The sequence below is a fragment of the Capra hircus genome, chromosome 3 (genome assembly GCF_001704415.2).
Source record: "Capra hircus breed San Clemente chromosome 3, ASM170441v1, whole genome shotgun sequence".
Classification (NCBI taxonomy): domain Eukaryota; kingdom Metazoa; phylum Chordata; class Mammalia; order Artiodactyla; family Bovidae; genus Capra; species Capra hircus.
In genome coordinates, this window is record NC_030810.1 from 41,153,969 (window position 1) to 41,181,820 (window position 27,852).

The 27,852-nt window shown below is 35.8% G+C and overlaps 1 protein-coding gene across 3 annotated transcripts in view; it reads left to right on the forward strand.

The window, feature by feature from the left end:
• The window catches only part of LEPR (leptin receptor), a 156,998-nt gene extending 129,969 nt beyond the window's left edge, over positions 1-27,029 (forward strand). For 2 of the 3 annotated variants that reach the window (XM_018045220.1, XM_018045222.1), the window contains 9 exons: positions 1,644-1,792; positions 2,873-3,032; positions 3,150-3,232; positions 6,999-7,215; positions 8,882-9,064; positions 10,472-10,567; positions 12,374-12,476; positions 13,326-13,401; positions 22,520-24,751. In XM_018045220.1, the coding sequence (XP_017900709.1) occupies positions 1,644-1,792; positions 2,873-3,032; positions 3,150-3,232; positions 6,999-7,215; positions 8,882-9,064; positions 10,472-10,567; positions 12,374-12,476; positions 13,326-13,401; positions 22,520-22,537 (1,085 nt within the window). In that variant the 3' untranslated portion in view covers positions 22,538-24,751. Of the gene's footprint in view, positions 1-1,643; positions 1,793-2,872; positions 3,033-3,149; positions 3,233-6,998; positions 7,216-8,881; positions 9,065-10,471; positions 10,568-12,373; positions 12,477-13,325; positions 13,402-22,519; positions 24,752-26,130 lie in introns of those variants that run through there. The other variant, XM_018045226.1, reaches the window with a different exon arrangement.

The following is a 27,852-nucleotide window of genomic DNA, read 5'->3' on the forward strand; positions in this document are numbered from 1 at the left end:
AGGAATGATGCTAAAGCTGAAACTCCAGTACTTTGGCCACCTCATGCGAAGAGTTGACTCACTGGAAAAGACTCTGATGCTGGGAGGGATTTGGGGCAGGAGGAGAAGGGGATGACAGAGGATGAGATGTCTGGATGACATCACTGACTCGATGGACGTGAGTCTGAGTGAACTGTGGGAGTTGGTGATGGACAGGGAGGCCTGGCGTGCTGCAATTCATGGGGTCGCAAAGAGTCATACATGACTGAGCGACTGAACTGAACTGAACTGATATTGCCTACTATATACTAGAAGACACTGTGAAAATTCAACTTTGGGAATGACAGCTCCTCATTTTACTAGCTTTGTTAACTTGGGCTAGTTGCTTAAATGCTCCGAGACTATTTAATCACCTATAGAATATAGAAAACTCCTTCTGCTTCCCTAAGGTCAGTATTCTGGGGATCACACGAACTATTGTACTTCAGATCATTCCTTGTACAAACTAGCCATTCATGGAGTATATAGATGTGATGTCCACATGATTCAGTCAAGTGAAATCATAGATTTAATGCCTTAGGATCTTTTGGAAGCTCATACTTCTTTTCTTGAGGAGGAATTATTAATACCTTTTCAAAAGGTGAAAAATATGTCATCATACTGGTTGGTGAAGAATATCTTCTTGGCATATAAGGAATTGAATAAGCATGAGATACTGAGTATAATAAAAAAGAAAAAGCTTAGGAGTTTTGGTTATCCACAATCTGAAGAAGTATTGTTGATGAAGTCTGGAGCTTCAAATGTTCACACTATTGTGGTTATGCTTTGAGATATTAGTCCCCAAATACATTGAGTTTGAGTAATGTCTTTTACTATTTTTTTAAAAAGCTCTTGCCATCTGGTTCTCTTTGCCTTTGTTTCTACCTTTAAAAAACTTATTTTCCTCAGACTGTAGAGAACCAAGGCTTTACTCTGCAAGACTACCTCTGACCTTAACCTAGGAATACCTTTTAACAAACAGTAGAAAAGTTTGAAACCACATGTGTGGAAATGGATGCACTGTATAGTTTTTTGCTTTTAATTAAAGTTCTATATAGAAGACTTTGCTATTAAATTTCTTATGTGTTCAGTATGGTATCTTTTGCATGCAAAGGCAATAGCTCCATTTCTAATCAGGTCTTACTATTAATTTGCAGAGTGACATGGACAGTGAATTGACCTTTTTTCAATCAATAGCTCTATTTGCAAAATAGACATAATCTTTTTCTTATGTATCACATAAAGTTGTAGGGAATAAAATGAGACAATGAATGAGAAAATTCTGAGAAAGTGAGAAAGAGATGTTGCTTTATAAATGCAAGGTATGGAAGATTATTGTTGCTAAAAGTTGTATCTGACTCTTTATAACCATATGGACTATAACCTGCCAGGCTCCTCTGTCCATGGCATTTCCCAGGCAAGATACTGAAGTGGGTTGCCATTTCCTTCTCCAGAGTATCTTCCTGACCCAGGGATTGAACTTGTATCTCCTGCTTGGCAGGTGGATTCTTTACCACTGAGCCTCCTGGGAAGCACAATGGAAGATTATAAAATCATAATAACATTTAAAAACATTGTTACTGTTTAAATTACTGTTACATAATACTTTAATTTTTTTTTTCTAGTGAAACCACTGCCTCCATCCAGTGTGAAAGCAGAAATTACTGTAAAAATTGGATTATTGAAAATATCTTGGGAAAAGCCGGTCTTTCCAGAGAATAATCTTCAGTTCCAGATTCGCTATGGTTTAAGTGGAAAACAAGTACAATGGAAGGTATTTTTTTCCTGGAAATTTCTTCAGCTTGCCTCACTAAATATTATTTCTTATAACTGTTTAAGAATTGCATAAGATTTATTTTGCTGGCATAAAATACATCCTCCTGTATTCTGTAGTTCTTTCTGTTAAATTTTTGTTGTTCAGTCGCTCAGTCATGTCCAACTCTTTGCGATCCCACTGACTGCAGCACAACAGGCTTCCCTGTCTTCTGCTATCTCCTGGAGTTTGCCTAAGTTCTATCCATTGAGCTGCTAACCCTTTCAAGGAATGAAATGTCCTGTGATTGATCATTTCCCAAGGTGTGTTTTATAGAACACTGATCCCGTAAAATGTTTCTTGAACAAAGATCACATTAAATAAAGTTTAGGAAACCTTGCATCACTATATGTCCCTAGTGTAGCATCATGAGACTTTGCATGTTAAAGGTTTGGAGAAGTCCTGAATTTAAGAAACATTTGTGACTTTATTTCATCCTGTTTCTCAAACTCATTTTACCAAGGAATCTTTTTTCCTCTAACGCACGTATTCAATGGGACACATTTTGGAAGCTGCTTTTATCAAACAACCAGAATGACACCCACAGTGGCAAGTGAATATATGATACCTTTTTGTTTTGGCTTTCTGAAAGCAGCCTGCAAAACCTAGAAATAGCAGGAGCTCCCATTATGTCTAAATTACAGTGATTTCAGCTGAATGTGACAGTTTACCTACTTATTGAAGAGACTGAATATCAGACAGGCCCTATAGAGTATGCCCTATCTAACCACTAGGTTAAAATTATTAAAAGTCTGTGGACAGAGGTTAGCACTAGGGTAAGAGGGTGATTGGGAAGTGAGGTTGCAAGAGAACTCTTGTCCTAGTCTTGTCATGAGATGAAAATTACAGGATGGCTAAGGCAATCCTTAACTTGAAGGAACTCACATTGTGAGCCTAGTAAATTTCTAAAGTCAGAAAACACAAAGTCAGTTCTCTCTTAGTTTTGGAATAGTGTTAGAGTTTAAAATAAAATGCACCTCAGGGTCTTTTAGCTACATATTGTTAGTAATGATCAATCTAATGATTTGACTTATTTTACAGATGTTTGAGGTGTATGATGCAAAATTAAAATCTGCCAGTCTCCCAGTGCCAGACCTCTGTGCAGTCTATACTGTCCAGGTGCGCTGTAAGAGGCTGGATGGACTGGGATATTGGAGTAATTGGAGTACTCCAGCCCACACAGTTGTTGTGGATGTGAAAGGTCTGTAGAGATTTTGTGAATGTGTCTTAAAAATGCCTAAGTACGTGCTTCAAATATGACTGAAAGATAATCCTTCTAAGATCATATGTACAAGTTGGGCTCCTTGTCATTTTGCAGTTCCTATCAGAGGACCTGAATTTTGGAGAATAATTAGTGAAGACACCACTAAAAAAGAGAGAAATGTCACTTTGCTTTGGAAGGTATTCCTGATTTTTATGTTATTTAAAATTTTACTTCTCTATCCTGAAAGATTTACTTCATTGTAAAAAGATTTATTCAATAATACCATCTTTTGTAAACTCTGCAATCCCAAATTTATTTCCGTTTGAAGATGTTGATTACAGAGAGCTGAGATGTAGAGTGGAAGAAGCACTGGTCTGGAGTTTGGAGACTTTAATTCTGTTTTTGGCTTGACATGGTGTAGTTAATCAGTGTTATTTTGACAGTCGCCTAGACCTTTCACCCTCAGTTTCCTCATCTCTATCAACATAAGATTGGGCTGGATAATATCTAGTGTTCTTTCAAGTCCAAAAATTCCATCAGTGTTTAATCCTAACCAGAGTAAACATGGCCTTCCCTACATACCTCAAGGACGTTGAGATTGTTCTTTCTGTATGATGGCAAATATACAACAGATATTTCTAAAAACAATGAGTATAGAACTTAGCAATTTTGAAAGCATTCTTTCTCCCAAATGAATTGATTTCTGTCCCAAGCGAATGTATTTTTTTTTTTTTTAGAATTTTCAGGAGATACAAACATTCAGTCCTTACAAACATCATTTGTCATTAGGGAAATCATACTAGAACAACAATGAGATATACTACATACTTTTTAGGATGGTTAAAATCCAAAAAACTCATAATAAATTGCTGACTAGAATGTGAAGCAATGGGAACTTTTATTCTTTGCTGGTGGTAATGCAAAATTGTACAACCACTTTGGAATATAGTTTGATAGATTCTTATAAAAAAAACTTTGGTACTTTCATATAATGGAATAATGCGTGTGTGTGCTAAGTCTCTACAGTCCTGTCTGACTCTTTGTAATGCTATGGACTGTAGCCCACCAGGCTCCTCTGTTCATGGGATTCTCTGGAAAAGAATGAGTTGAGTGGGTTGCCATGCCCTCCTCCAGGGGATCTTCCTGACCCAGGGATCAAACCTGCATTTTTTACCATTGGCAGGCGGGTTCTTTACCGCTAGTGCTGCCTGGCAATAATCAGTGATAAAAAGAATATAAAGCCCCAAAAGATATGGATGAGTCTTAAATGAATGTTGCTAAGTGCTAGAAGCTTGTGTAAAGGGCTACATTATGATTCCACTTGGATGACATTCAAGAAAAGATAGATGTAACTATAGAGACAGCAAAAAGATCAATGGTTTCCAGATGTTTGGTTGATGGGGAAAGGTTTGAATGGGTGAAGAACAGGGGATTTTTTTATGATGGTGAAACTATTTGGTATAATATGGTCCTAGTGAGTACACGCTGGTGCTGCTGCTAAGTCGCTTCAGTCATGTCCGATTCTGTGTGACCCCATAGACGGCAGCCTTGTGTATTTCTCAAAATTCGTAAAACCTTATAGCATAAAGAGAAAACTTTAATGTGTGCAAATTAAAGATAAATCATTAGGAGGTTGGAGAATCCTAGGATGGAGTTCAGGCTGCAACGAGAGAATCTAACAGTACTACAAGTATATGAAACAACCTTACTGAAGGAGTTGGGCAAAAAAGGTCCAGGCCTAGGCAACCTTTTTAATGAGTAGATTCTTAAGAATAAAGTCAAAAGGAACTGTGCATAATCACTGTATTCTAGTTGGTAAAGTCATTTTTCTCACAAGGTATGGGTTAACAGTTTTGGTATCATTAGATATATAAATTGGAATTGAACAATTAAGTATTGGATGATGGGTGGTAAGAAGGACTCAAGTTTGTTACTGTTTAATTGATTATAGATAAGCAAAGAATGATCCATGTGGAAATGGATTAGGGTATGAACTCATGTTTAGCTTAATATGGATACAGATAGATTCACCTAGAAATTTTCAGTGGGAAGAACCTCCAACCAAGAATACTCAGCAAGACTCTTGTTCAGATTTGATGGAGAAATCAAAAGCTTTCCAGGCAAGCAAAAGTTAAGAGAATTCAGCACTATCAAGTCAGCTCTATAACGAATGATAAAAGAGGTTCTCTAGGTAGGAATCACAAGTAAAGGGAAAGACCTACACAAAATAAACCCTAAACAATTAAGAAAATGGTAATAGATCATACATATCAATAATTACCTTAATGTAAATGGATTAAATGCACCAAGCAAAAGACAGACTGGCTGGGCGGATAAAAACATATGCATGCGTACACTTCCACTTACCATATCACTCTACTTAACCCCCTAAATTGTATGTAATTATTTTATATTGTTAGGTTAATTATGTTTCCATTATAGCTTGTAATTATAGTTCTCTTTTATCTTTTGTCTGGCTATTGATTGAGAAGTTTTCATAGATATGTATATATATAGATATAGTACACACACATATGCATTTCCTTAATCTGTCCACTGAGAAAGCCATATTCTGGTAGTAAGCAACACTCTCAGATTTGTTTCTAATACTCTTCTCCAATAAAGAAACTAAGGCTCTGTGAAAAAAATGCTTGGTAATAGGTCTGGGGCAGGAAATATGACAAGATGAGCCTAGAGTAACTTGCAGGACTAGAAAGTAAGGAAGTTTATCATCAATTTTATTTGAGGGTTACAAAAGTAAACATTTGTATATGAAAACTGACAGAGTGTTTAAAAACAAAATGCAACATTTGAATGATTTTTCATTTATTTCTTGCTGTGCTGTGCTTAGTCGCTCAGTGGTGTCCAACTCTTTGTGACCCCATGGACTGTAGCCTGCCAGGCTCCTCTGTCCATGGGGATTCTCCAGGCAAGGAGTAGGTTGCCATGCCTTCCTCCAGGGGACTTTCCCAACCCAGGGATTGAACCCAGGTCTCCCATGTTGCAGGTGGATACTTTACCATCTGAACCACCAGGGAAGCCCTTATTTCTTGCAGTGGCTGCTAGTATCCTCTCACCACCTACCCAGGTTCTTCCAAGACCTGCAGGGATATAGTTATGTGTGTTTGTATTTATGTTTCTCAATTTCTGACTTAGAAGAAGAATCTCAATGACAAAAAAATGAGAAGCACTGCTCTAGTCTGTTGTATAGTGTCAAACATTCTAAAGGTTGACAAGGTATTAGTAGCACTTAAATCTTACCTGAAACAGGTGAAGGTGATGGGGAAAGTGGGATGTATTGTTAATGCTCTGTAGGATGGAAGGATAGGATTGTACTAAGAATGTATTTTACACTGGTATCTCGGTGACCTGGTATGATTTTTTTTAACTACAGGACAGACGTTCTGGGGTGCCTTGTACCCTGTCCTGATGCTCTCTGTGACTTGTAGTGTCAGCATGTCATGGGAAGGAAAAAAATGACCAGTCTTACTAAGATTGATAGAAGTGGTGATTAATTTCTTTTCAGCTCTTTCTCATTGCTGCTTTACAGAAACAGAGGGTTATTCCTTTTTTTTTTTTTTTTTTTTTTTTTTTGCTTTTTAGATGAAGAAACTGTCAACTCCCTATTAGTCTTTCTTTCCTCTAAAATTAGAGTGAAACTTCCTGGGAGAAAAGTATCCTATTTATATCCAAACTTCATTATCTTCAAGTGATTTATTCTCTGAGTCTTAAAGAAAAAACAAAAGCCATAAGGAGAAAACCAGTTTCCCATGTTCCATAGTCACCCAGACAGCTTCAGGGAGACTGTCAGAGCAGCCCACAATTCAGCCTTGAATTCATCAGGGCTTGCTCTGGTCTGGCCCCTGCCTACCACTGGGAAATGTTTAATCAGAGTTCCAGGAGCTCGGCTGGTATAAAAAGCACTGTAGCCCTTCAGCTAATCAACTTTTGTGTTTACTGTAGCCCCTGATGAAAAATGACTCATTGTGCAGTGTAAGAAGATATGTGGTAAAACATCATACTTCCCACAATGGAACGTGGCTGGAAGATGTGGGAAATCACACTAAACTCACTTTCCTTTGGACAGAGCAAGCGCATTCTGTTATGGTTCTGGCCATCAATTCAATTGGTGCTTCTTCTGCAAATTTTAATTTAACATTATCACGGTCTATCAGCAAAGGTAAGAAAAGGTATAGGGTATTAAACCTGTGCTCCTCTTAATATTTAATCTTTCAAACCCCTCCCATTCTAAATGATCTTCCAAGAAGCCTACGATTCTCTGAATCAGTCTCTTTTTTACCTTTTATCTCTGTTTTGTCTAAAAAATAGTGTAAGAGTATATCCTGATTATGTGATGTGGTCTTGGGTTTTCACATGGTAGGACATTGTTGAAATAGTACTATAATAAATGTGAATGTCCTGATAAATCTAAAACTTAAAAATTCTGGGCCAGTGCGGGTTGTAGGTGAATGAATCTCTCTCTCTCTTTATATACGTATATACATATGCATATAATGTGTCCATATATATACACACACATATATTACTAGGTAAAATACACATGTGTGTGTCATATATACTACATATATATATGGGATAGTATAACATTAGATAGGTACAAGTAATTGCTTAGATTTGAAAATAACTTATATTTCATTTAATATGTAATAAACCCTCTTTTATTAATTTTGATATATTTGATTAATCAAGGAATTAAGAACAACTTTATATAGGATCTTGTATAGTATATTCAAAGTACAATTTTTAATGAAAAATTCAAATTTCACTTCCCTCTACTAATCATGTACCTTCCTGAAATATTTGCTTATTGCTTTACTTACTTAGATGTGTCCTATCCTATTTTTTAGTTCTCAGAATACTTTCTACCTTTTCTATGGTATTTTATATCCTGCCTTGTATTGTGATTACTTGTGTACATATAGTGTAAACTTTATGTAAGTTTCACAGCATTTGCACTGTATTTTACACTAAAAATATTCTCAATCAATATGTTCTATTAATAGAAATAAATGCTTTACTATGCTAGATGGTAGAAATTCCAATGTGGGTAAAATTATAATGATCTCACAGAGTTCAATAGATGACTTTAATCAAATAGTCATATAAGTTAATGCCTATTTACAAACTGAGATGCATGTTCCTAGGAAAGGAATATAATTTTATAAAAGAAAAAAAAATAAGAGCCTAAACTAGTATTGAGGGTCTAAGAAGTTTTCTTGAGGATGCGGTATAGAAATTGAACTTCCATGAAAGGTGGGAAGAAGAGCTCCCTTGAGAGAGGAACAGTCTGACCAAAAATCCTGCAGTCCAGGAGAGGACGTGAAGGAGGACATCAGGGGCGTGTGTTTGTGTGTGTGTGCACGCGCGCGGAGAAAAGCCGACAGATGTGCTGAGACATGGCCCTTAGGGCACTGTAGGCATGATGAGAATTTTGCTATCACTTGTGGAAGTCTGGAGGCTTTGAAGTGGGACTCTGTGCAGAAGGTGTTAAAATGATCAGTTTTGTGCTTTGAAAGCATGATTCCATCAGTGGGAGAGAAGAGTTGGGGGGAATTAGGATGAAGAGAACGTCTTTTGACCATGTCCAAAAATCTCTTTTTTGGATTTTAGGTAGAATCTTATTTATCAATAGCATATATTTCCACATCTCTCTGCTTATATGACTTATGTGATACAAAAATAATTGCCATGTTTTATATTTATTTGTGTAAATATCTGCTTTCTCTTCCTTCTTCCTTTTTCACTAAGTTTTCTGTTCCTAAAGACAATTTGGAGATGTTCATTAATTTTGAAGTTAAAAATAAATTTCCTTCTTTTCCCCTCAGTAAATATTGTGCAGTCCCTCAGTGCTTACCCTTTAAACAGCAGTTGTGTAATTCTTTCCTGGATGCTGTCACCCAGTGATTACAATCTGATGTATTTTATTCTTGAGTGGAAAATTCTTAATGAAGACAGTGAAATTAAATGGCTTAGAATCCCTTCCTCTGTTAAGAAGTACTATGTCCATGGTAAGCTTACTGTATTTTGATAAGTTTTTCCTATGGGTTAATATGACCCTACAGATTATTAATTCAAATAACACAGTTAATGAAAACTTCAAAAATATAGATAATATGTCTTATTACCTTTAATTCTGTCACCTTGTCACCAGCATTTAATTCTATTTCATTTGTTTTTCACTTAAATATCTATAGTTGTAATCATATTGTATCATTTATAACTTTTCTTCTGGTTGGTTCCTTTGATATATCACAAACATGTTTCTATTTTATCCCCAATCCTGTAACCATTGTTAGTGATTATATAGCATTTTACTACAAAGTATAGTTAACCATTTATTTATTTGAGGACATTTATGTTGCTTCCAGTTTAACCTTTTTTTAAAAAAACGAGTTTTAACAGCTTTTGATATCTACTGCCAAATTGTTTTCCCAAATTGTATACCAACTTATGACGTCACTAGCAATGAGTGGGAGGGCCAGGCTGAAGGTCTGATTAATAATTTCCCAAAAGTAGACCAGTTACCCTGTAAGGTGAATAAAGTACAAAATGTAAGTGCACAGTACAGAGTCTCCAAGTCTGAGTAAGCTTTAAGCAGGGAAGCTAAGGATTGCCATAGTACTATTTACAATGTCATCCCAAAGGCTCATACTTTTCATTCCAAAGACCCTAGAATTGAGTGTCAGAGTAAAGAGAAACAAATGACTGATGGAGAACTAAATTCAGTTCATTATTGCTATTATTGTCCAGGTGGTTACTCTGTGCTTCAGAGGGATTTGTCTCTTGTGGAGTAATATTTGTGTGTCATTAGCATTTGTGAAAATGATAGATCACCAATAGATCCGTTTTGAGCTTTGCTATGGAGATGGTCATCTTCCATAGATCTAGACACCTGGATATGTACAAAGATTCCTGGTCCCCATTCCCAAGTTCTTTACAGAGGATCTCCTAAGACTTTAATCTCCCAACTCCCTTGAATACGGAAGCTGAGTAAACTGAATTCCTATGGAAAGGGAATATTGCTGGCTTTGATCTGGTGGGAAAAGAGGTAGAGCAGATTGTCCAGGAAAGGGAAATGGAACAGCTCATACAGCCCGAACTTGAACAAACTGACTGTCGCTGGAACATGCCTTTGAAAAATTGAAATTTTCTATCTCTGGGTAGGATTTTTAAAACATTATTTGGAAAATTATTGGTGTTACTAGGAGAGTTTAGAGTGCTCAGATTGTCTTTGAAACTCCCCAGTTATATTTCAGCCCATAGATAGCAGTCATCAGTTTTCAATCCAGTTTCAATCCATAAATCATCAATTTTATATGCATGAAAATATGAGTCACTTAAAATTTTTATATAGATTTCACTCATTAATATTAATTCAGTAGGGATGACTTTTTAAAATATTTTTTTCTCCTCAGATCATTTTATCCCCATTGAGAAGTATCAGTTCAGTCTTTACCCAATATTTACGGAAGGAGTAGGGAAACCGAAGATAATTAATAGTTTTACTCAAGGTAAAAATTTTTACTTTTAGTTTCCTTCTACACAGATATGTGGTTTCTTCGTTAGTTAGCAACAATGCTGCCATCTGATTATTCTGTTTCTGATGGAATCATGGAAGAGCCCAGAGTCTTCTGTAGAGGTGTCATGGGTGACTGTGTTAAGGGTATATGGTTCCAAGGTGTCATTAAGAATAATCAGGCATGATATTGTGTTCCTGTATTGGTAAGTAACACTTTCAGTCTCATATTGGGTAGAAAGTTGATTGTTGTTTGGTCGCTAAGTTGTCTCTAACTCTTTGCAACCCCATGGACTGCATCACGCCAGGCTTCCCTGTCCTTCACTATCTCCCAAAGTTTGCTCAAACTCATGTCCACTGAGTCAGTGATGCCATCCAATCATCTCATCCTGTTACCCACTTCTCCTCTTGCTGTCAATCTTTCCCAGCATCAGAGCCTTTTCTAATGAGTCTGCTCTTCACATCATAAAGTTGGTGGAAACAAAAATGGAAATACCGACCTATGCCACAAAATATATCATCATAAAGGTTAATTGAAAAAATATTAATTTGCTGCACAATTAATATAAACACACCTACCCCAAACAATAAGCTTTGACATACTTATGGAGTCTTTAAATTTTCAACATCTTCTAAAGGAAAATTTTTCTGAAAATAAAACTGGAGAGACAGGTATAGAAAAAAATTCACTGGGTGTCATATTTCTGATTCATTTTACTGTACGTGGAGTGGGAAGATTTTGATTTTACTATTATTTTTCAAGTTGTTTTAAAATCGAAGCGACCCAATAATGAAGTTTCAAGAGAGAAATATTTTACTTGGTTTTAGAAGTAAAATAATTATATATAACTTCATTCATGTACTGTTCAACAAATACATATTGAACAGTGTTCTAAGCATTGGGGATTGAATATTGAACATGAGTCTGTGTCCTAAATGGAGCTTAAACTCCATACTCAAATGACAGACAATAAACAAATAACATAGTGTCATATAGAAATAAGTATATGAAATTAAAATAAAAGTAAAATGAAGGGATAGAGTTAAAATGTGGTACTTTAGTGTGTGTGTGAGTTGCTCAGTCATATCCTACTCTTTGTGACTCCATGGACTGTAGCCTACCAGGCTCCTCTGTCCATGGAATTTTCCAGGCAAGAATATTGGAGTGGGTTGCTGTTTCCTTCTCCAAGGGATCTTCCCAATTCAGGAACTGAATCCATGTCTACCCACACTGCAGGCATATTCTTTACTGTCTGAGCAGTAATGATGGCCAAAAATGATGGTCTTTTTCTCTAAGAAGGTGATAAGTCCTGCAAGGACAAAGGGGAAGAACATTTGAACAAGGGGACAGCAAGTGCAAAGACCCTGAAGAGTGAGCGTGCTTGGTGGTCCAAGAAGCAACAAAGAAGTCAATGTGTCTGAAGTGAACAAGATAGAAGTTGATGGGTCTTGTAGAATGCCTTCTCCAGAAGCAGATGACTGGCGCAGAGAGCCATCATAACAACTTTAATTGACACTTTGATTCATATAATTGAAAAGTGATCAGATGGAGAGAGCTGGCAAATAAATATTTTTGAGAAAATGTTTTGCTACATTATGAGAAGCATAATTTACTGCATTACGAGAAGGATAGTTCTAAACAAAATAGTAATTATTTTATGATCAAAGCTTTCTAATTTTGGTATCTTTAAAGGTCATTCAGATTGATGATGAAATCAGAAAAAAGGTCTGTTATGATTTTTGATACAGAAAGATATTACTTCCTCAAGACTCTGAGTTGTGTGAATTTTTTCTTTTTCAGATGATGAAAAACACCAGCATGATGCAGATCTATATGTAATAGTGCCAATAATAATCTCCTCCTCAATCTTATTGCTTGGAACGTTGTCAGTATTGCATCAAAGGTATTGTATGTGGTGGTAAAAATCTCGAGCATATTTAAACCATTTTAAACCCAAATCAGAAACACTAAAATATGCTAAATACTTTATATGTATTCAGTATACAATAAGATGGCATAAGAAGAAAAAGGATTCCTTATTTCAGGAATCCACACTGCATTTTGCTAGCACACATAAGCCTCAGGGAAGAAATTAGATTTTTAACAAATGTATATACATTCATGAAATAACAAGCTTATAACAGAAAAGCCTAGGCAGTGTATTCTTAGAGGTGACAGGAATGGCTTTCAGAATTGTAAATCTAGGTTGAGGACTTTCAGTTGCGAAAATTTATCTGGAATAGTCAATTCACTTATGGTTAGTAGGCATTCTGCTTTTTAAATTTTAGCACTGTGTGGCTCCATTCTGTCTCATTTGAGCTGCTTGAATGGTTCTTTATGTGCCCAATCACTCTGTGCTGAGAGGTCCAGACCATTGAGGTTATTTCACATGTGGCAAATCTCTACAGAAATTTTTGTCTTCTAGCAGTGAAGAGGGAAAAGTGATTTTAGAATCTGAATTTATCTTCCAATCAAGTGAGCTGATGGGGCCTGTGCAAAGTATTTAGCACAGGGCTAGGCATACAGTTTTCAAAAAATGTTAGCTATTTTTTATTAATATTATAGTGATCATTAACTTTGGTCCAGACATAAGGTTGGTAGAAATCTTCCTGTGATAGCATATGAAAGTAAATCTGATCCTACTGTGGCATAACCAGTCTGGTAGACTTAGTCTCTAGTTGTTCGCTTATTAACTGTTAACATTTTCAGTGTGAATGTTCTCTAATTCTAATGCCTTGTTTATCCTTTGTAGAATGAAAAAGTTGTTTTGGGAAGATGTTCCAAACCCCAAGAACTGTTCCTGGGCACAAGGACTTAATTTTCAGAAGGTCCTTTTTTCAATTTTTTTTAACACCAAGTATATAATATTTCATTTTAGATGCTATATATCTTTTAGAACTTCAAACATTTTTAAGGTTCAAAACTTTTTTTTTTAAGGATAAGGTTTAAATTTTATTTTATTCAATTCATCTTAATATGAATCTGTCTAATTTGTTATTTATTTTCATGGATAGGAAGATGCAGGGATTTGAAACCAGGACAAAACAAAATTCAATAGAAAGTTTATCATCTGAATTAACAATATACATACCTTTCTTCTGTGTCATAGTATATCATAAAACAGATATTAGAATGTTAGGGTCAAATCTGATGGAGAACAAGTATTTGTATATACTTTTGGGTATAAATTGATTGTCCTTTGGAAAAGGCTGGAATCAATATTTTTAACCCTTGTAATTATCTTCATAATTACTTAAATCAATTAAAAACTACATAATCCTTTCCTGAAAGACCACAATCTGAAAATGCAATTATCATAGTAAAGCTTACATTTATGAAGATAGTTCCTTTCAAGCTACTTAGGAAACAGTCAACTCTAATAATGTGCACTTATGTCTATAATAGATTTTCTCAGAAAACTCTAGAATTTAACAAATATATCATTAATTTCCCAAGTTTTCCTTGAAGCAGGGTTGGCTTTCTACCTATAAAGCTGGGAAAATAGAATTCAGTTTTTATGGCAAAATATCTAAATGGTGTTTTGAACAATAATCATATGGGGGTTATTCAGTCTCAATAATTGTGTCATTGTAGTCGCTGTTACACGTCTTCAGTGGTTTCTTTTTAGCTACAAGATCAGGTATAGTCCTTTTAAGCTGGTTCTCAATGACTTCTCTCTACAATCTGTTATCAACTTATATATTCCATTTTTCCTGTCCATGGGCCTTAGTCATGCTGACACTATTTCTCTCATCTTTACAGACCCCTCTATGTCAGTGAAGAGTTTGCTCTAAGCTCTTCTTTCCCCAAACCTTCTGTGAACAAATGTAGTTCAGAAGAAATTCTGCCCCCTCTAAGCTTCTAGAGCATTTCATTATTTATTGTGAAGTGTGTTCTGAGTTCTAGGGCTGTATTTTAAGACCACATGTATTATTGAGCTCCTCTTGCTAAATGCAAAATACTAAAGTCAAGATTCACAAAAGAATGAACAAAATGCTGATATCTTATCATATGTCCATTTACTTACGTGCAGATCATTGAGATACACATTCTTACATTCATTAAGATTTTTATTTCAATTCTTGGTATCTTAGTTTCCTCTCCTGTAAAATGAGGTTTAATAGAACTTACCTCATTGAATTGTTTCAGGGAGTAAAGAAGATGATACTTTCAAATAGTAGTGTCTCAATAAATTATCATTATATTGCATATTTACATGTTTTACATTGTTATTCTTTTAGTTACCCCACGGAATAAGTATTAGCATCTCCATTTATAGAAGGAAAAAACCTAAAGCTTATACTGGTTAGGTAACTTGTTTTAGAGTCTGACTTAGTTTACTAATTTGTCTAATTTTTAAGCCTATTCTATTAGTAATTGCTCTCTCTGGCTTTCCTTTTTTTTGACCATGACCCTTGATGAGAAATATGCTTTACCTTGCAACCTAGGAAATGTATAGATATAAATAATATGCATTTGCAGTACCCTCTATCTTCAAAATTTTATTTCATTTAAAAAATACTGGTTACAACCCTCTAACTTCATTCACATACTAATGAATATGATTTGCAATAACAAAATCACTGCTCTACAGTTTACCAATGAACAAGTGAGTGAACAAAATAAGTAATATTGTGGGCAAAACAATGCAAGCAACTAAATTGTCATCTTTCAGCAGAAGAGATGGTGTTTTATCTTCAGACACGGTAGCACTGTAGTTTCACATACTTACATGCATGCATTATCTTTACAGAAACTTCACTTTGCCTGGATCTAACCAGCCCCACACCCATACACTTCTCAGCTATACCCTTACTATAAGCCACAGAATCTCCTTTCATTAAAACAGACCTGATGACTTTTTTCAATTAGTAAAATATTTATTCCTCTTCTTTCTCTTCCATTATGAATTCTTACAGTGACATTTATTGTAGTAATAGTGACATTTCAGCCGTGTATATTTATTTGTCATTCATGCATTCCTTTGTTCAACAGGCACATAATGAGAGTGAGTATTTACATGTAAGTCTAGGATGTTGCTAGGCTCTGGGAAAACAGTTTTTAAGATATCGTTCTTACCATCTAGGCAGTGACAGGGGAGGTCATAGAGGAATGACTGGTTAAAAGCAGTATAGAATGAGCTTGTCTTCTTTGCTCTCTCTAAAATTGTTTATTCATTTATAATTCAATCATTAATTCATTCCATGCATTTTTTCAAGGGATATTTATTGAATACTTATTCTAATGCCAGTCACTCATCTAGGCCTTGGGGTTAAAATGGTGGGAAAATAAAAACTCTTGGAGTGTACAGTCTATGGGAAAGATAAGATTAATCAGTTTATAACTGAAATGACTATATGTGTTATATATAATACATATTATGATAACATTATGAACACTAATAATGATTAACATGTTTTGAAATAAAGGGACCCAGTGTGCTGAGTGTATTATGTGGGATGGGGGTGGTGAGTGAATGAAGGTAAGAAAGTGACAGCTGAGCTAAGATCTGGAAGATGAACAGTGATCAAGTAGGATTTGTGGGGGAGGGTGAGAGCCCAGGCAAGACCACCTGAGAAAACAAAGCCCTGTGGTAGGAAGGACCTTGGCACATTCACAAACTGAAAATAGGGAGGTTAAAAGACAAAGAGTGAAAAGGAGACTATTTTCTCCTCAATATTTATTGAGGTTTTTTTCTTTGAATATGAGAGGAATTAAAAAAAAATTGAAGTGCTTGTCTAACTAAAAATGTAAACACTTCACTGTGTCAGTATATATAAATTCTGGAAATAACAATCCTACTGTCTCAGAGAAGCTGAAACACTCAGTCTTCAAAACGGTAAGCTCTGAAATCTCTATGAACCACCAGGAATAATGGCTTCTAAGTGTTTACCAGGGCAAGGAAATGGTCCAGCCCACCTTAGCAAAATGTAGTTTGACCCTGCATCAAGTTTTTCCATTTTCCAGAAAATGCTGGACACAAAAGAAGGTAGACTGAGTCAGTGACTCTAGCCTACACGCTACCTCGCTGTGTCATGTAGCTCCCTGAAGAGGAGCGTCATGCCGGAGCAGATCGCCTGGCAGACGTGTGCAACAGACAGGAACATCCCACATGTCCCCAGGTTCTGGTAAACTGAGAAAGTGTGAAGAGTCTCTAAGCAGGGTGGGTGAATGACATTATTTGTAAGACTTTTTTTTTTTTTTTTTTTTTACTTTTGCAAATATTAGACTTTAAAATCTTGTAAGATATTCTTTAAGCATAACTAGCCCTCAAGGTACTCAGTTTATTACTTGGCTTAACAGGTACTCAGGAATAAATCAGTTTTGGGAATGTATCAGGAATATTTGAAGAGTAAAGAATGAAATTTCAAAGGTTTTACTGATGATAAAAATCTAATCTTCTAAAATTAAATAACTTCTTAAAATCTCACCTTCTACTTTAATCTCCTAACTAAAAGTACTTTTGGGGGGACAAATAATACAGAATAATTCACATTATATTTCTAAAGAGGACAAGACAATTTACTATCTGCTCCAAACTTTCATATTCATATTATTTTATTTAATTTCACCATAGACCTAATAGCTTTATATTTTCTGACTACAAAACTGAGGCACAGAGTGGTTCAGCAGCTTGTCTTGATCAGACAGCCTGTAGGTGTGAAAACCTTGGTTAAGCTCAGGTTCACTGTACTCACACTGATACCCTTCCCATCAAGTCCATATTAACAATAGATTGCTTAATATACTTAATGCCACTAAATTGTGCACTTAAAAATAGTTGAAATAATAAATTTTATGTATATCTTAACACAAAAAAGTTGGCAAAGAATCCAAAGAGATATTTCTGCAAAGAAGATGTACAAATAGTCAATAAGGAAAAATGAATATATGTTCAATGTGATTAGGAAAAGATTAGGGAAATGTAAACCAAAAGCACAAGATAGCACTTTATGCTAGCTACGATGGTATAATAAAAACAACAACAACAACAACAAAAAAAAACAGGTAATAAGTGTTGGTGAGAATGTGGAGAAATTGGAACTTTCCTGTACTGCCAGCATGAACATTAAAATGGTGCAGCCATTTGCTCTTAATTTTTCTGGCAGGTCACCTTTATATTTCTAAAAATAAGATACTTATGCCATTATGAGATGTAAATATTTGGCGATTTCTGGCTGTAATGGGGACTTACTTATACACATCCTTCTTTGCCCCTTCTTCCCTCATGCTATTTCCATATCATATTGTTAGTCACTTTTTTTCAGTTCCTTCAGTAATCGGTCTATAATCTCAGGATAGTCTTCTAGAGCTCCATTTGTTATTCCATGAAAGAGAGACTGTTTCTTAGAACACCCCCCTTTATGAAAATGAAGACATTAGTACTCTTACCTTTCTTTCCATGTCTCTCTCCACTTCCCAATCTTTGTCAGCTGTAACTTTACGTTTTCACTTAAGTCAGGGTCGATAGCATGTTCTGTGCTATAATTTGTCTGGAGTTAATTTAAAAATATAAAAACCCAATAAACTGTATTTTCATTGTTATGAGTTTATAAATATTGTTCCTTGCAGAACCAAGTAATATAATGTGGTATTACCACACTTTGTGGTTCCAATGACACAAAATAGTTTAAAAATATATTTTAGAAACATTCCATCCTGTTGATCTGAATTTTGTCAAATTTTAGTTGGCCTCATTTTAAATTTTTATGTTTTGTTTTGTGTTTGTTTTGCTTTCTGTAGAGCTTCTAATTGCTTCTTATTTTTTTTTTTTTAACCTTCTGGATGCTGTTATTGCATGTGCGTCTTCACTGGAGACCTGTTCCCCAGGCACTCTGTCCAGGAAATCCTCTATCCTCCTACTGTGATCTGGATTAGGCCTTTTCTGGCGTGCTGCGATTCATGGGGTCGCAAAGAGTCGGACACGACTGAGCGACTGAACTGAACTGAACTGAACATTACTACAAGCCATCCCTCTGAATTTTCCCTTAACTGGTTTCTAGTTGGGGGATGCAATGCAGGAGACCCTGGTTTGATTCTGGTGTCAGGAAGATCCCCTGGAGAAGGGAAAGCTGGTTTCTAGTGGAAAACTGTTCTCTAGATACTTTTTCTTCCTCTTTTTTGATTAACTGCCTCCTTACATAACCTGCCAGGAAATATTGTGTAAGTTGAAGTCTCTCCAAGCCTGAAATTCTTTTTATTGTGCCTTCCTTTATTGATATTTTGGTTGAATAGCAAGTTCTAGGTTGACAAGCCTTTCCCATAAAACTTTGAGACAATTCCTGCCTTATCCTCTAGCATCTGGTATCACTTCTGAGAAGTCCAGTGCCACTCTGACTTTTACTCCTCATTGGTATCATGCAGTTTTCTTGCTTTTAATATATTATCCCTGTTATTGATGTTCTAAAATTTTAGTGATAGGTCTAAACCTATTTAGGAATATTCTTTTTCATTTAACTTTGTTCTTATTTGAAGAAACTTTTGATTCCAATCTCCTGTCAATTCTAAGAAATTACATTATTTTTTTTATAACTTCCTCTCCTCTTATTTCTTTGGATCTCATTCTAGAATATATATTAGGTGGATGTTGGACCCTCTGCATAGATCTATACTTCTTATCTCTTCTCTAATATATCTGTTTCTTTGTCTTTTTTTTTTATGTTTGAGACCTTGCCATACCCTGTTCCTTCAGTGCCTCTATTGAACATTTGCTCTTTATAGTTGTAAATTTCCAACTATTCATTTCCAGTGTATCCTGTTCTGACTTTATGCATGCAGTATTTTCTTACTAAAAATAAAAATTCAGAGGATCATTCTTTGTTTTAAAAATTCTCTTTTCTTCTATTCCTTGAACTCTCTGTTTCTGCTAGGATCATATTCTCCTCCTGTTTATCTTGGCTTTTTAAAAAATCTCACACTTTCCACACATATGTGGTAATCCTTTGTTTTTCTTTCATATTTAAGAAAGGGACTGCTGCCCTGAATGGGTTAGAAAGGGCTCTGCTAGATGAGGAAAGACATGCTCCTAGACACCAATACTCCTCAGCTGCTGAATTCCTCCTCAGATAATTTTCAATTACTTTTAAGAACAAATCTTCAATTTGAGTGTGGGGAGTATGAAGCCTTTTCCATGTGTAGTAGAGGGAGTAGAAGAGCCCCACTCCATGTAAAGAATTTCCTGTTTTCAGGCAAAGGTCTCATTTCTTCCTGTGTTTTTACCTGCCTTTTCTTCACCCCTCCCCCCATCTCCACTATATCAGTTCAGTCGGTTCAGTCACTCGGTCGTGTCCAACTCTTTGCGACCTCATGGACTGCAGCACTCCAGGCTTCCCTGTCTGTCACCAACTCCTGGAGCTTGCTCAAACTCATGTCCATCGAGTCAGTGATGCCATCAGCCATCTCATCCTCTGTCACCCCCTTCTCCTCCTGCCTTCAATCCTTCCCAACATCAGTGTCTTTTCCAATGAATCAGTTCTTTGCATCAGGTGGCCAAAGTATTGGAGTTTCGGCTTCAACATCAGTCCTTCCAGTGAATATTCAGGACTCATTTCCTTTAGGATTGACTGGTTGGATCTCCTTGCAGTCCAAGGGACTTTCAAGAGTCTTCTCCAACACCACAAATCAAAAGCATCAATTCTTTAGTGCTCAGCTTTCTTTATGGTCCAACTCTCACATCCGTACATGATTACTGGAAAAACCATAGCTTTGACTAGAAGGACCTTTGTTGGCAAAGTAATGTCTTTGCTTTTTAATATGCTATCTAGGTTGGGCATAGCTTTTCTTCCAAGAAGCAAGTGTCTTTTAATTTCATGGCTGCAGTCACCATCTGCAGTGATTTTGGAGCCCAAGAAAATGAAGTCTGACACTGTTTCCATGGTCTCCCCATCTATTTGCCATGAAGTAATGGGACTGGATGCCATGATCTTCGTTCTTTTGAATGTTGTGCTTTAAGCCAACTTTTTCACTCTCCTCTTTCACTTTCATCAAGAGGCTTGTTAGTTCCTCTTTGCTTTCTGCCGTAAGGGTGGTGTCATCTGCATATCTGAGGTTATTGATATATGATCTCCACTATATGCAACAGGGCAAACTGTCTTTCTCTTCAGCTAGGGCTTCCCTGGTGGCTCAGCTGGTAAAGAATCCACTTGCAATGTGGGAGACCTGGGTTCAATCCCTGGGTTGGGAAGATCCCCTGGAGAAGGGAAAGGCTAGCCACTACAGTATTCCTGCCTGGAGAATTCCATGGACTGTATAGTCCATGAGGTCGCAAAGAGTCGGACATGACTGAGCAGCTTTCACTTTCACTTTTCACTTTCCCCCCCATCTCCACTATATGCAGCAGGGCAAACTGTCTTTCTCTTCAGCTAAAGCCCACCCTGGAGGTATTCCAGTCTGCATCTCATCTCCTTTGGTCTACTATGCTCCTCCACTTGTTTTCCATCTATTAGGAATTTGAAATCTCATTCCTTCTTAACCTTCTCAGATTGTCTCATTTGATTTATTCATGCACTTTCATTCTAACAGACCCTCTATAGAGATAAGAAAGAAACATGCACGCTCAAACTGCCATCTTGAACCACAATACTTTCCTACACCATTTCTCACAATACTTTAAAAACCAGAATCTTTAACAGCATTGCAATCAATTATACTTCAATAAAATAAATGAAACAAATCAAAATCTTTTTTAAAGTTCTGAAATAGGTTAAAAATAAAAATAAAAAACAAAGGTTGAAATTCTTGTAGGAAAACATATTGCAGTAAGTCAATAGCCTTGTTTTGCTTCTAACTCAAAACTTTTTTTAACCTCTTTCTTTAGGATTTTGTCTGATCTGTTAGTTTCTTCCTCTAAATCCAAACCGTCTACATTTGAGGTGTCTGTGTGTGATCTAACCCTGCTCCTTTGTTGTCTACATTTATGACTATTTCCACGAAGTGTACTCCCACTTAACCACCTAAATACTTTGGAGTGTTTAAACTAAAATCAAATGGATCTTTTTTTTTCTTTTGAGTCAAAGACTATCCTAGATTACACCACCTGTTCTAGTTCTCAAAAGAAAAAGCTTAGTAACTGATAAACTCCTAATACCGTTCTCAAGGATCTGAAGCAGCTTGTCCCTGAAACTACTAGAACAGCCTTGCAGAAGTGTCAAAGAGCTAACGTAGTCCCCTAAAACATGATTTCCATTTTCTCTGTTTTCTTGTCCTTCTTAATATCTATATATTTGCCCTTGGGTCATAATGAACCAGAAGAGATGATAAATTAATCAGCTCAAATCTATCACAGCAAATAAAAAAAGCAAAAGAAGGAACATGTTCTCCTCCCTAATTGTGTTTAAAATATCTTTTCATCTTCCACTGTATTATAGACATTGCTGGATTAGAGAAACATTCAGAGTCCTCACTCTACTTTGGTTAGTTGTGCAACTTTAAGCCTTGATCACTTCATCTATAAAAAAGGGAGAAATGTGGACCAGATGATTTCTTAGAACTTTTTTCTAGATTAAAAAAACCATGATAAGTTTATTCTTCTTTACTATTTCAAGTCTTCTCTATTTTAATTGAAAAAATTATTTTCAGAGATCTATTACTTTACTCTTTCTTGTTCCAAATTCTCAATATTTGCTCTTTTTCTTCCACTTGCTTTTAATTTTCTCAGCTCTTTGTTCTTCTTTGCTTTTATTTATTCTATTATTCCTCTATAGATTTTCTTTTCAGGGGTCACTAAGCCTATCCTTAGATATTAAGGCACGCATTAAGAAAATCATAGGGACCATCTTAGTTCAAAATGTTATCTTTTCTTAAAAACATGCATTACTGTAGTTTAACACAAGAATTTATGATCCACTACCCATGCCTGACAGAACATCTTTTTGATTTCTTTTATCTTTTGCTTTCTGAGTGGTTTTTTATTTTGCTTCCTTATTTTGTTTTATTTTATCTGAACAGAGAACGGACATTCTTTGAAGTCTAATCATGATCACTTCCGATGAATCCAATCTGCCAGCTTCCCAACATTCTATAGAGTATTAGAAGATTTTTACATTTTGAAGAAGGGGAGACAATCTAAAAAAAAATTGGTGAAACTATTGAGAACTAAAATACGGTGGATTATGTTGATTTAGAACTTAAAATAGATGGGTAAATTTGGAATTCAAGACATTGATCTCAGTCCGGTTCAGTTTGGATGTATGATTACTTCTCAGGTCATCTCAAAAGTAGTATTTATGATATCTTGCTTTTGATTTGTCCTTTGTTTGGTTATAAAACATTGAAAAATATGACTGTTGCTCTCAGCACATATCTATTAGATATCATCAAATTTATAGTAGATAATGCTGTAACTGCAAATACAATGACTCTAAATATAAAATGTAGCAAAAGTTTTTAGTTTACATTTTATGTCCAAAAATTTCCATTTTATATCCTTTTATAAACACTTCAGCCTATAAATTGAACCATTTGGGTATTCTTTATAATGTCTTGGAGATCTTATATATATCTAACTCTGATCCATATGGGAATTTTCATTTTAGCCTTGAAAATGGCCTAAATGCTAACTTCGATTTCAGTTCAAAGACAGTTTGTTCTGGTCAAAGGCCAGTAGACGTTACAGTTCATTTTGGGATGACCTGACATATCCAGGTCAGGTTGACCAGATAAGAAAACACATCAGCTTCCAATTCGGCATCTTTGTGAAATTCTTTACTCAATTTAATTTATTTACACTGAGCCACCCAAAGCTCCTAGCAGGCAGGGAAGTGGGCGGTGATGCAAAAAGGGAGGCTCTCTAGAGCTTTTAGTAATAGCTCAAAGCAAACCCAGGACTTTCCTGCCTGAAAAAAAAGACCACCACTAATGCTATGAATTACCTTGTGTGCTATGCTGCTCACATTATAAATAAACCAAAGCCTCTGCTTGATTAACCCAAATAATATTTAAATTTAGGATACATATGCATCACTTACTTTTGGATTTCATTTACAGTTTGATTTGAATGTTAAAAAAAAAAAACCTAAAAATCAGGAAGAAAGTGTCCTTTCCCCACTTCATTGACTTTTAAAAGATGTCATTGGAATTTAAAATTGAAGTGTGAAAATATGAAAGGATATTAATTCCTTCTAGCTGAGTACATATTTATTATGCTCTCAGACTGTTCTAAAATCTTGAAATATTAGATGTATATGGTAATTGAAATGATTTAATAAACATACTCTTAATAAGTGTTTGTGACCCATTGATAAGATATACTTTAATAATATATGGATATGTGTTTGTTGTTGTTGTCTTCCATTATTAGTGAACTCTTTCATCAAATGCATTTGAAGAAGTAAATTATTTGGTATAACAGATTAATTACCAATTATGAAGTTTTAGAGGGCATGAAATATGTCAAACATGTCATTTGAAGAACATCTGTGAGTTTGCATGTTATGTGCTATTCTTATTTTTGTTTTCAATGTTAATAGTATGTAGTTCCTTTATTTGTAGATCTTAATTTCTTGGTTCATTTAAATTTTAAGAAAATCAATACATATATAGTAATAACCTTAAGAAAAAATATAATGAGCAAAAATTTTTTGAAGGAAATTATATAAATTTAATTATGTATTTCTCTCAGAAAGAAAACAAGAAGAGGAATAGTTTTCTCTTTACACATTATGTTCATAGAAAAATAGAAAACTTTGTGTTAATACAGTATTTGTTATTATGTAGTATTTTAATCTCTGTATAAATCTATTCCATTATATTTGGTATATTTATTCCTTTATGGTTATAATCACCCATATATTTCATTGAGTTCAACATTATGTTAAATGAATTGTCTTTTTATATGGAATATATTTGCCATTATGAATGTTGATTACATTGTTATTTCAAGCAATATATCTGAATTCATTCTATTAGTTGAGAACTATAAAATTCAAAATTTTAATTATATGTATAGCATAAAATTGAACACATTTTCTATAGTACTTCATTTAGTTGTGTTAATTTTTCAATCTGCTGTGTCTACAGTTTTGTTTATTTTTCATTTATATTTTCAATATGTTTACATTATATGAGTTGAGCTTTTTTGCACATAGATGCTTGCTTGTAGCTGCTTAGCAGGGTTTGTTGTTGTAATGTAACCACTGTTATAAAAATACGATGTGCATTTGTTTTGCATCTTTGTCTTCATTCCACGTGTCCTATAGTTTATATTTTTATGTGAAGTTATTTATAAGGAATGGTTATTTAAAAGTCTATGATCGTCTCTTTCACCTTAATTGTTTTCAACAAATAGATATTCTTAGTTCTTATTTTCTGATAGTCATAAATAGATTTTTAGTATGATGTAAGGTAGATAGGATCACATATAGTTTACCTTCATGTCATATATTATGTCATGGAGTAGTCATTTTAGCTATCTGTAGCCAAGTTGTATTGCTCCTTTGATTTTTTAAAGAATTTGTTTATTCACTTTTGTCTATGCTGTGTCTTCACTGTTGTGTGGGTTTTCTCTGGCTGTGGTGAGCAGGGGCTGCTCTCTAGTTGTGGCCCAGGATTTCCCGTTGCGGCGGCTTCTCTTACTGCAGAGCATGCGCTCTAGGGTGAGCGGGCTTCAGCGGTTGCATAGTTGTGGCTCCCTGGCTCTAGAGTGCAGGCTCACTAGTGTGGCCCGCGGGCTTAGCTGCTCCACAGCACGTGGGATCTCTCTGGATCAGGGATGGAACCTGTGTCTCCTGAATTGGCACGTGGATTCTTTACCACTGCACCACCAAGGAAGCCCCACTCATTCGATTTTGTATCAATCTACCTTTTAAACGTGATGTAAGAGATTTCAGTTTGTGGAAGTATAATTTACTATACAATATTAGAAATACTTCTAGAGATAACACTTTAGAATTTCAGTGTTCTCAGTCACATCTGTCTTTGAAACCTCATGGACTGTAGCCTGTCAGGCTCCTGTGTCCATGGGATTTTCCAGGCAAGAATACTGGATCCCGTTCTCCAGGGGATCTTTCTGACCCAGGAATCAAACCCACGTCTATTGTGTCTCCTGCATTGGCAGGCGTTTTCTTTACCACCAGCACCACCTGGGAGGCCATTGAGAGCTATGCACTTTCAGGTACTATCTAATGTATTCCTTGTACAAAGCTACAAGGTATATATTGAACACAATTTTACAGATGAGGAAACTGAAAGGCAGAGAGGTTAATGTACTTGTCCATGATCATAGAAACGGAAGGACTCAAAATAAGTCTTTCTCATGCCTGTTTTTTTTTTTTTTAAATTTTAAAATCTTTAATTCTTACATGCATTCCCAAACATGAACCCCCCTCCCACCTCCCTCCCCATGACATCTCTCTGGGTCATCCAAACAGTATCTTATACTACCTGTCCCTTACAATTTTTGATCTATTTATTTCAGTCCAAAATCAATTAGTTTATGGTTGATTTATGTCCTTTCATATTAACTTTCACACTTCCATTTCTTCCATGATATCACAGTGAAGCAAAACAAAACAAAACAGAAATTAATACAATTGAGGATTAAAATGTGTCTTTTCTTTTAGCCAGAAACGTTTGAGCATCTTTTTATCAAGCACACAGAATCAGCGACCTTTGGTCCTCTTCTTTTGGAGCCTGAAACCATTTCAGAAGATATCAGTGTCGATACATCATGGAAAAATAAAGATGAGATGGTGCCAACAACTACAGATGCTCTGCTTTTGACGACTCCAGATCTTGGAAAGGGTTCTATTTGTATTAGTGACCAGTGCAGCAGTGCTCAGTTCTCTGAGGCTGAGAGCACAGACATAACCTGTGAGGATGGAAGCAGGAGACAGCCCTCTGTTAAATATGCCACCCTGCTCGGCAGCTCTAAATCAGGTGAAGCCGAGGAGGAGCAAGGGCTTATAAACAGCTCAGCCAGCAAGTGCTTCTTGAGCAACCATTCTTCACCAAAGGAGTCTTCCTCTAAGAGATCATGGGAAATAGAAACCCAGGCATTTTTTATATTGTCAGATCAGCATCCCAATATAATTTCACCACACCTTCCATTCTCAGAAGGCCTGGATGAACTTTTGAAACTTGAGGGAAATTTCCCTGAGGAAAATAATAATGAAAGGCCTGTCTATTATTTAGGAGTCACTTCAATCAAAAAGAGAGAGAGTGATGTGTTTTTGACCAATGAGTCAAGAGTGTTGTCCCCATTCCCAGCCCACTGTTTATTCACTGACATCAGAATCCTCCAGGACAGTTGCTCACACCTTGTAGAAAATAACTTTAACTTAGGAACTTCTGGTCAGAAGACTTTTGTATCTTACATGCCTCAATTTCAGACTTGTTCCACTCAGACTCAGAAAATAATGGAAAACAAGATGTGTGACCTAACTGTCTAATTTCATTCCAGAAGCATCTAAGATTTATGATGTAATTGAGTCATATGAAGGTTAATATATTTCACCATTGGTTAGGAGAGTACAAAAGAAAACAGAGTTAAATTTGAAAATGATTGTTCCAGAACTAATGGTAGCTATACTCACTCAAGTAATATAGACAAAGGGTGTGAGAAAGCCTTCAAGAGCCTAACAATGTAGACTGACTCTTCTAATGATTTTGCTAGTCAGCTACAGGGGGACAGTCTCCAGAGACATTTGTCTACCTAGCCATAAACCCAACAGTAGTATTTTTGGGGACATTGATCGTATGTAGAAGGAGCTAATCATCTGAATTACATTCACATCTGAAAGACTTCACACTAACACTTCTGAAAATGTAACTATTTTCAAGGGTGTGGTTATTTTACCTTGAGTTGTCTTTACTGTGTGCTCATTTACACACACACACACACATACAATCATACCCAATAGGCATCCTTGTGCATTTTAAAAGTACGTGATGTATTTGTATTTTGTGATGTTAGACTGTGTGATTTGAAAGTGTTTTTATTTAACAGACTTACCTTGAGCACTTACTCTGTGATCCACACTCAGCTAAATGTTGTAGATAAATAGAGGATATTGCCCTGGGCTAGGGGATATACTTGTGAAGATACATAAGAAATCAGTCTTTATGTATCAAATCTAAGATCTGTACCACAGAATGAAACTACCTATTAGAATGATGATACGCACAGGTATTTTGATAGCAACACGTATTTATGAAAATATACTGTCTGCCTTAACTTTTCTTTGGCTTCCCTGATAGGTTGGTTGGTAAAGAATCCGCCTGCAATGTGGGAGACCTGGGTTCGATCCCTGGGTTGGGAAGATCCCCTGGAGAAGGGAAAGGCT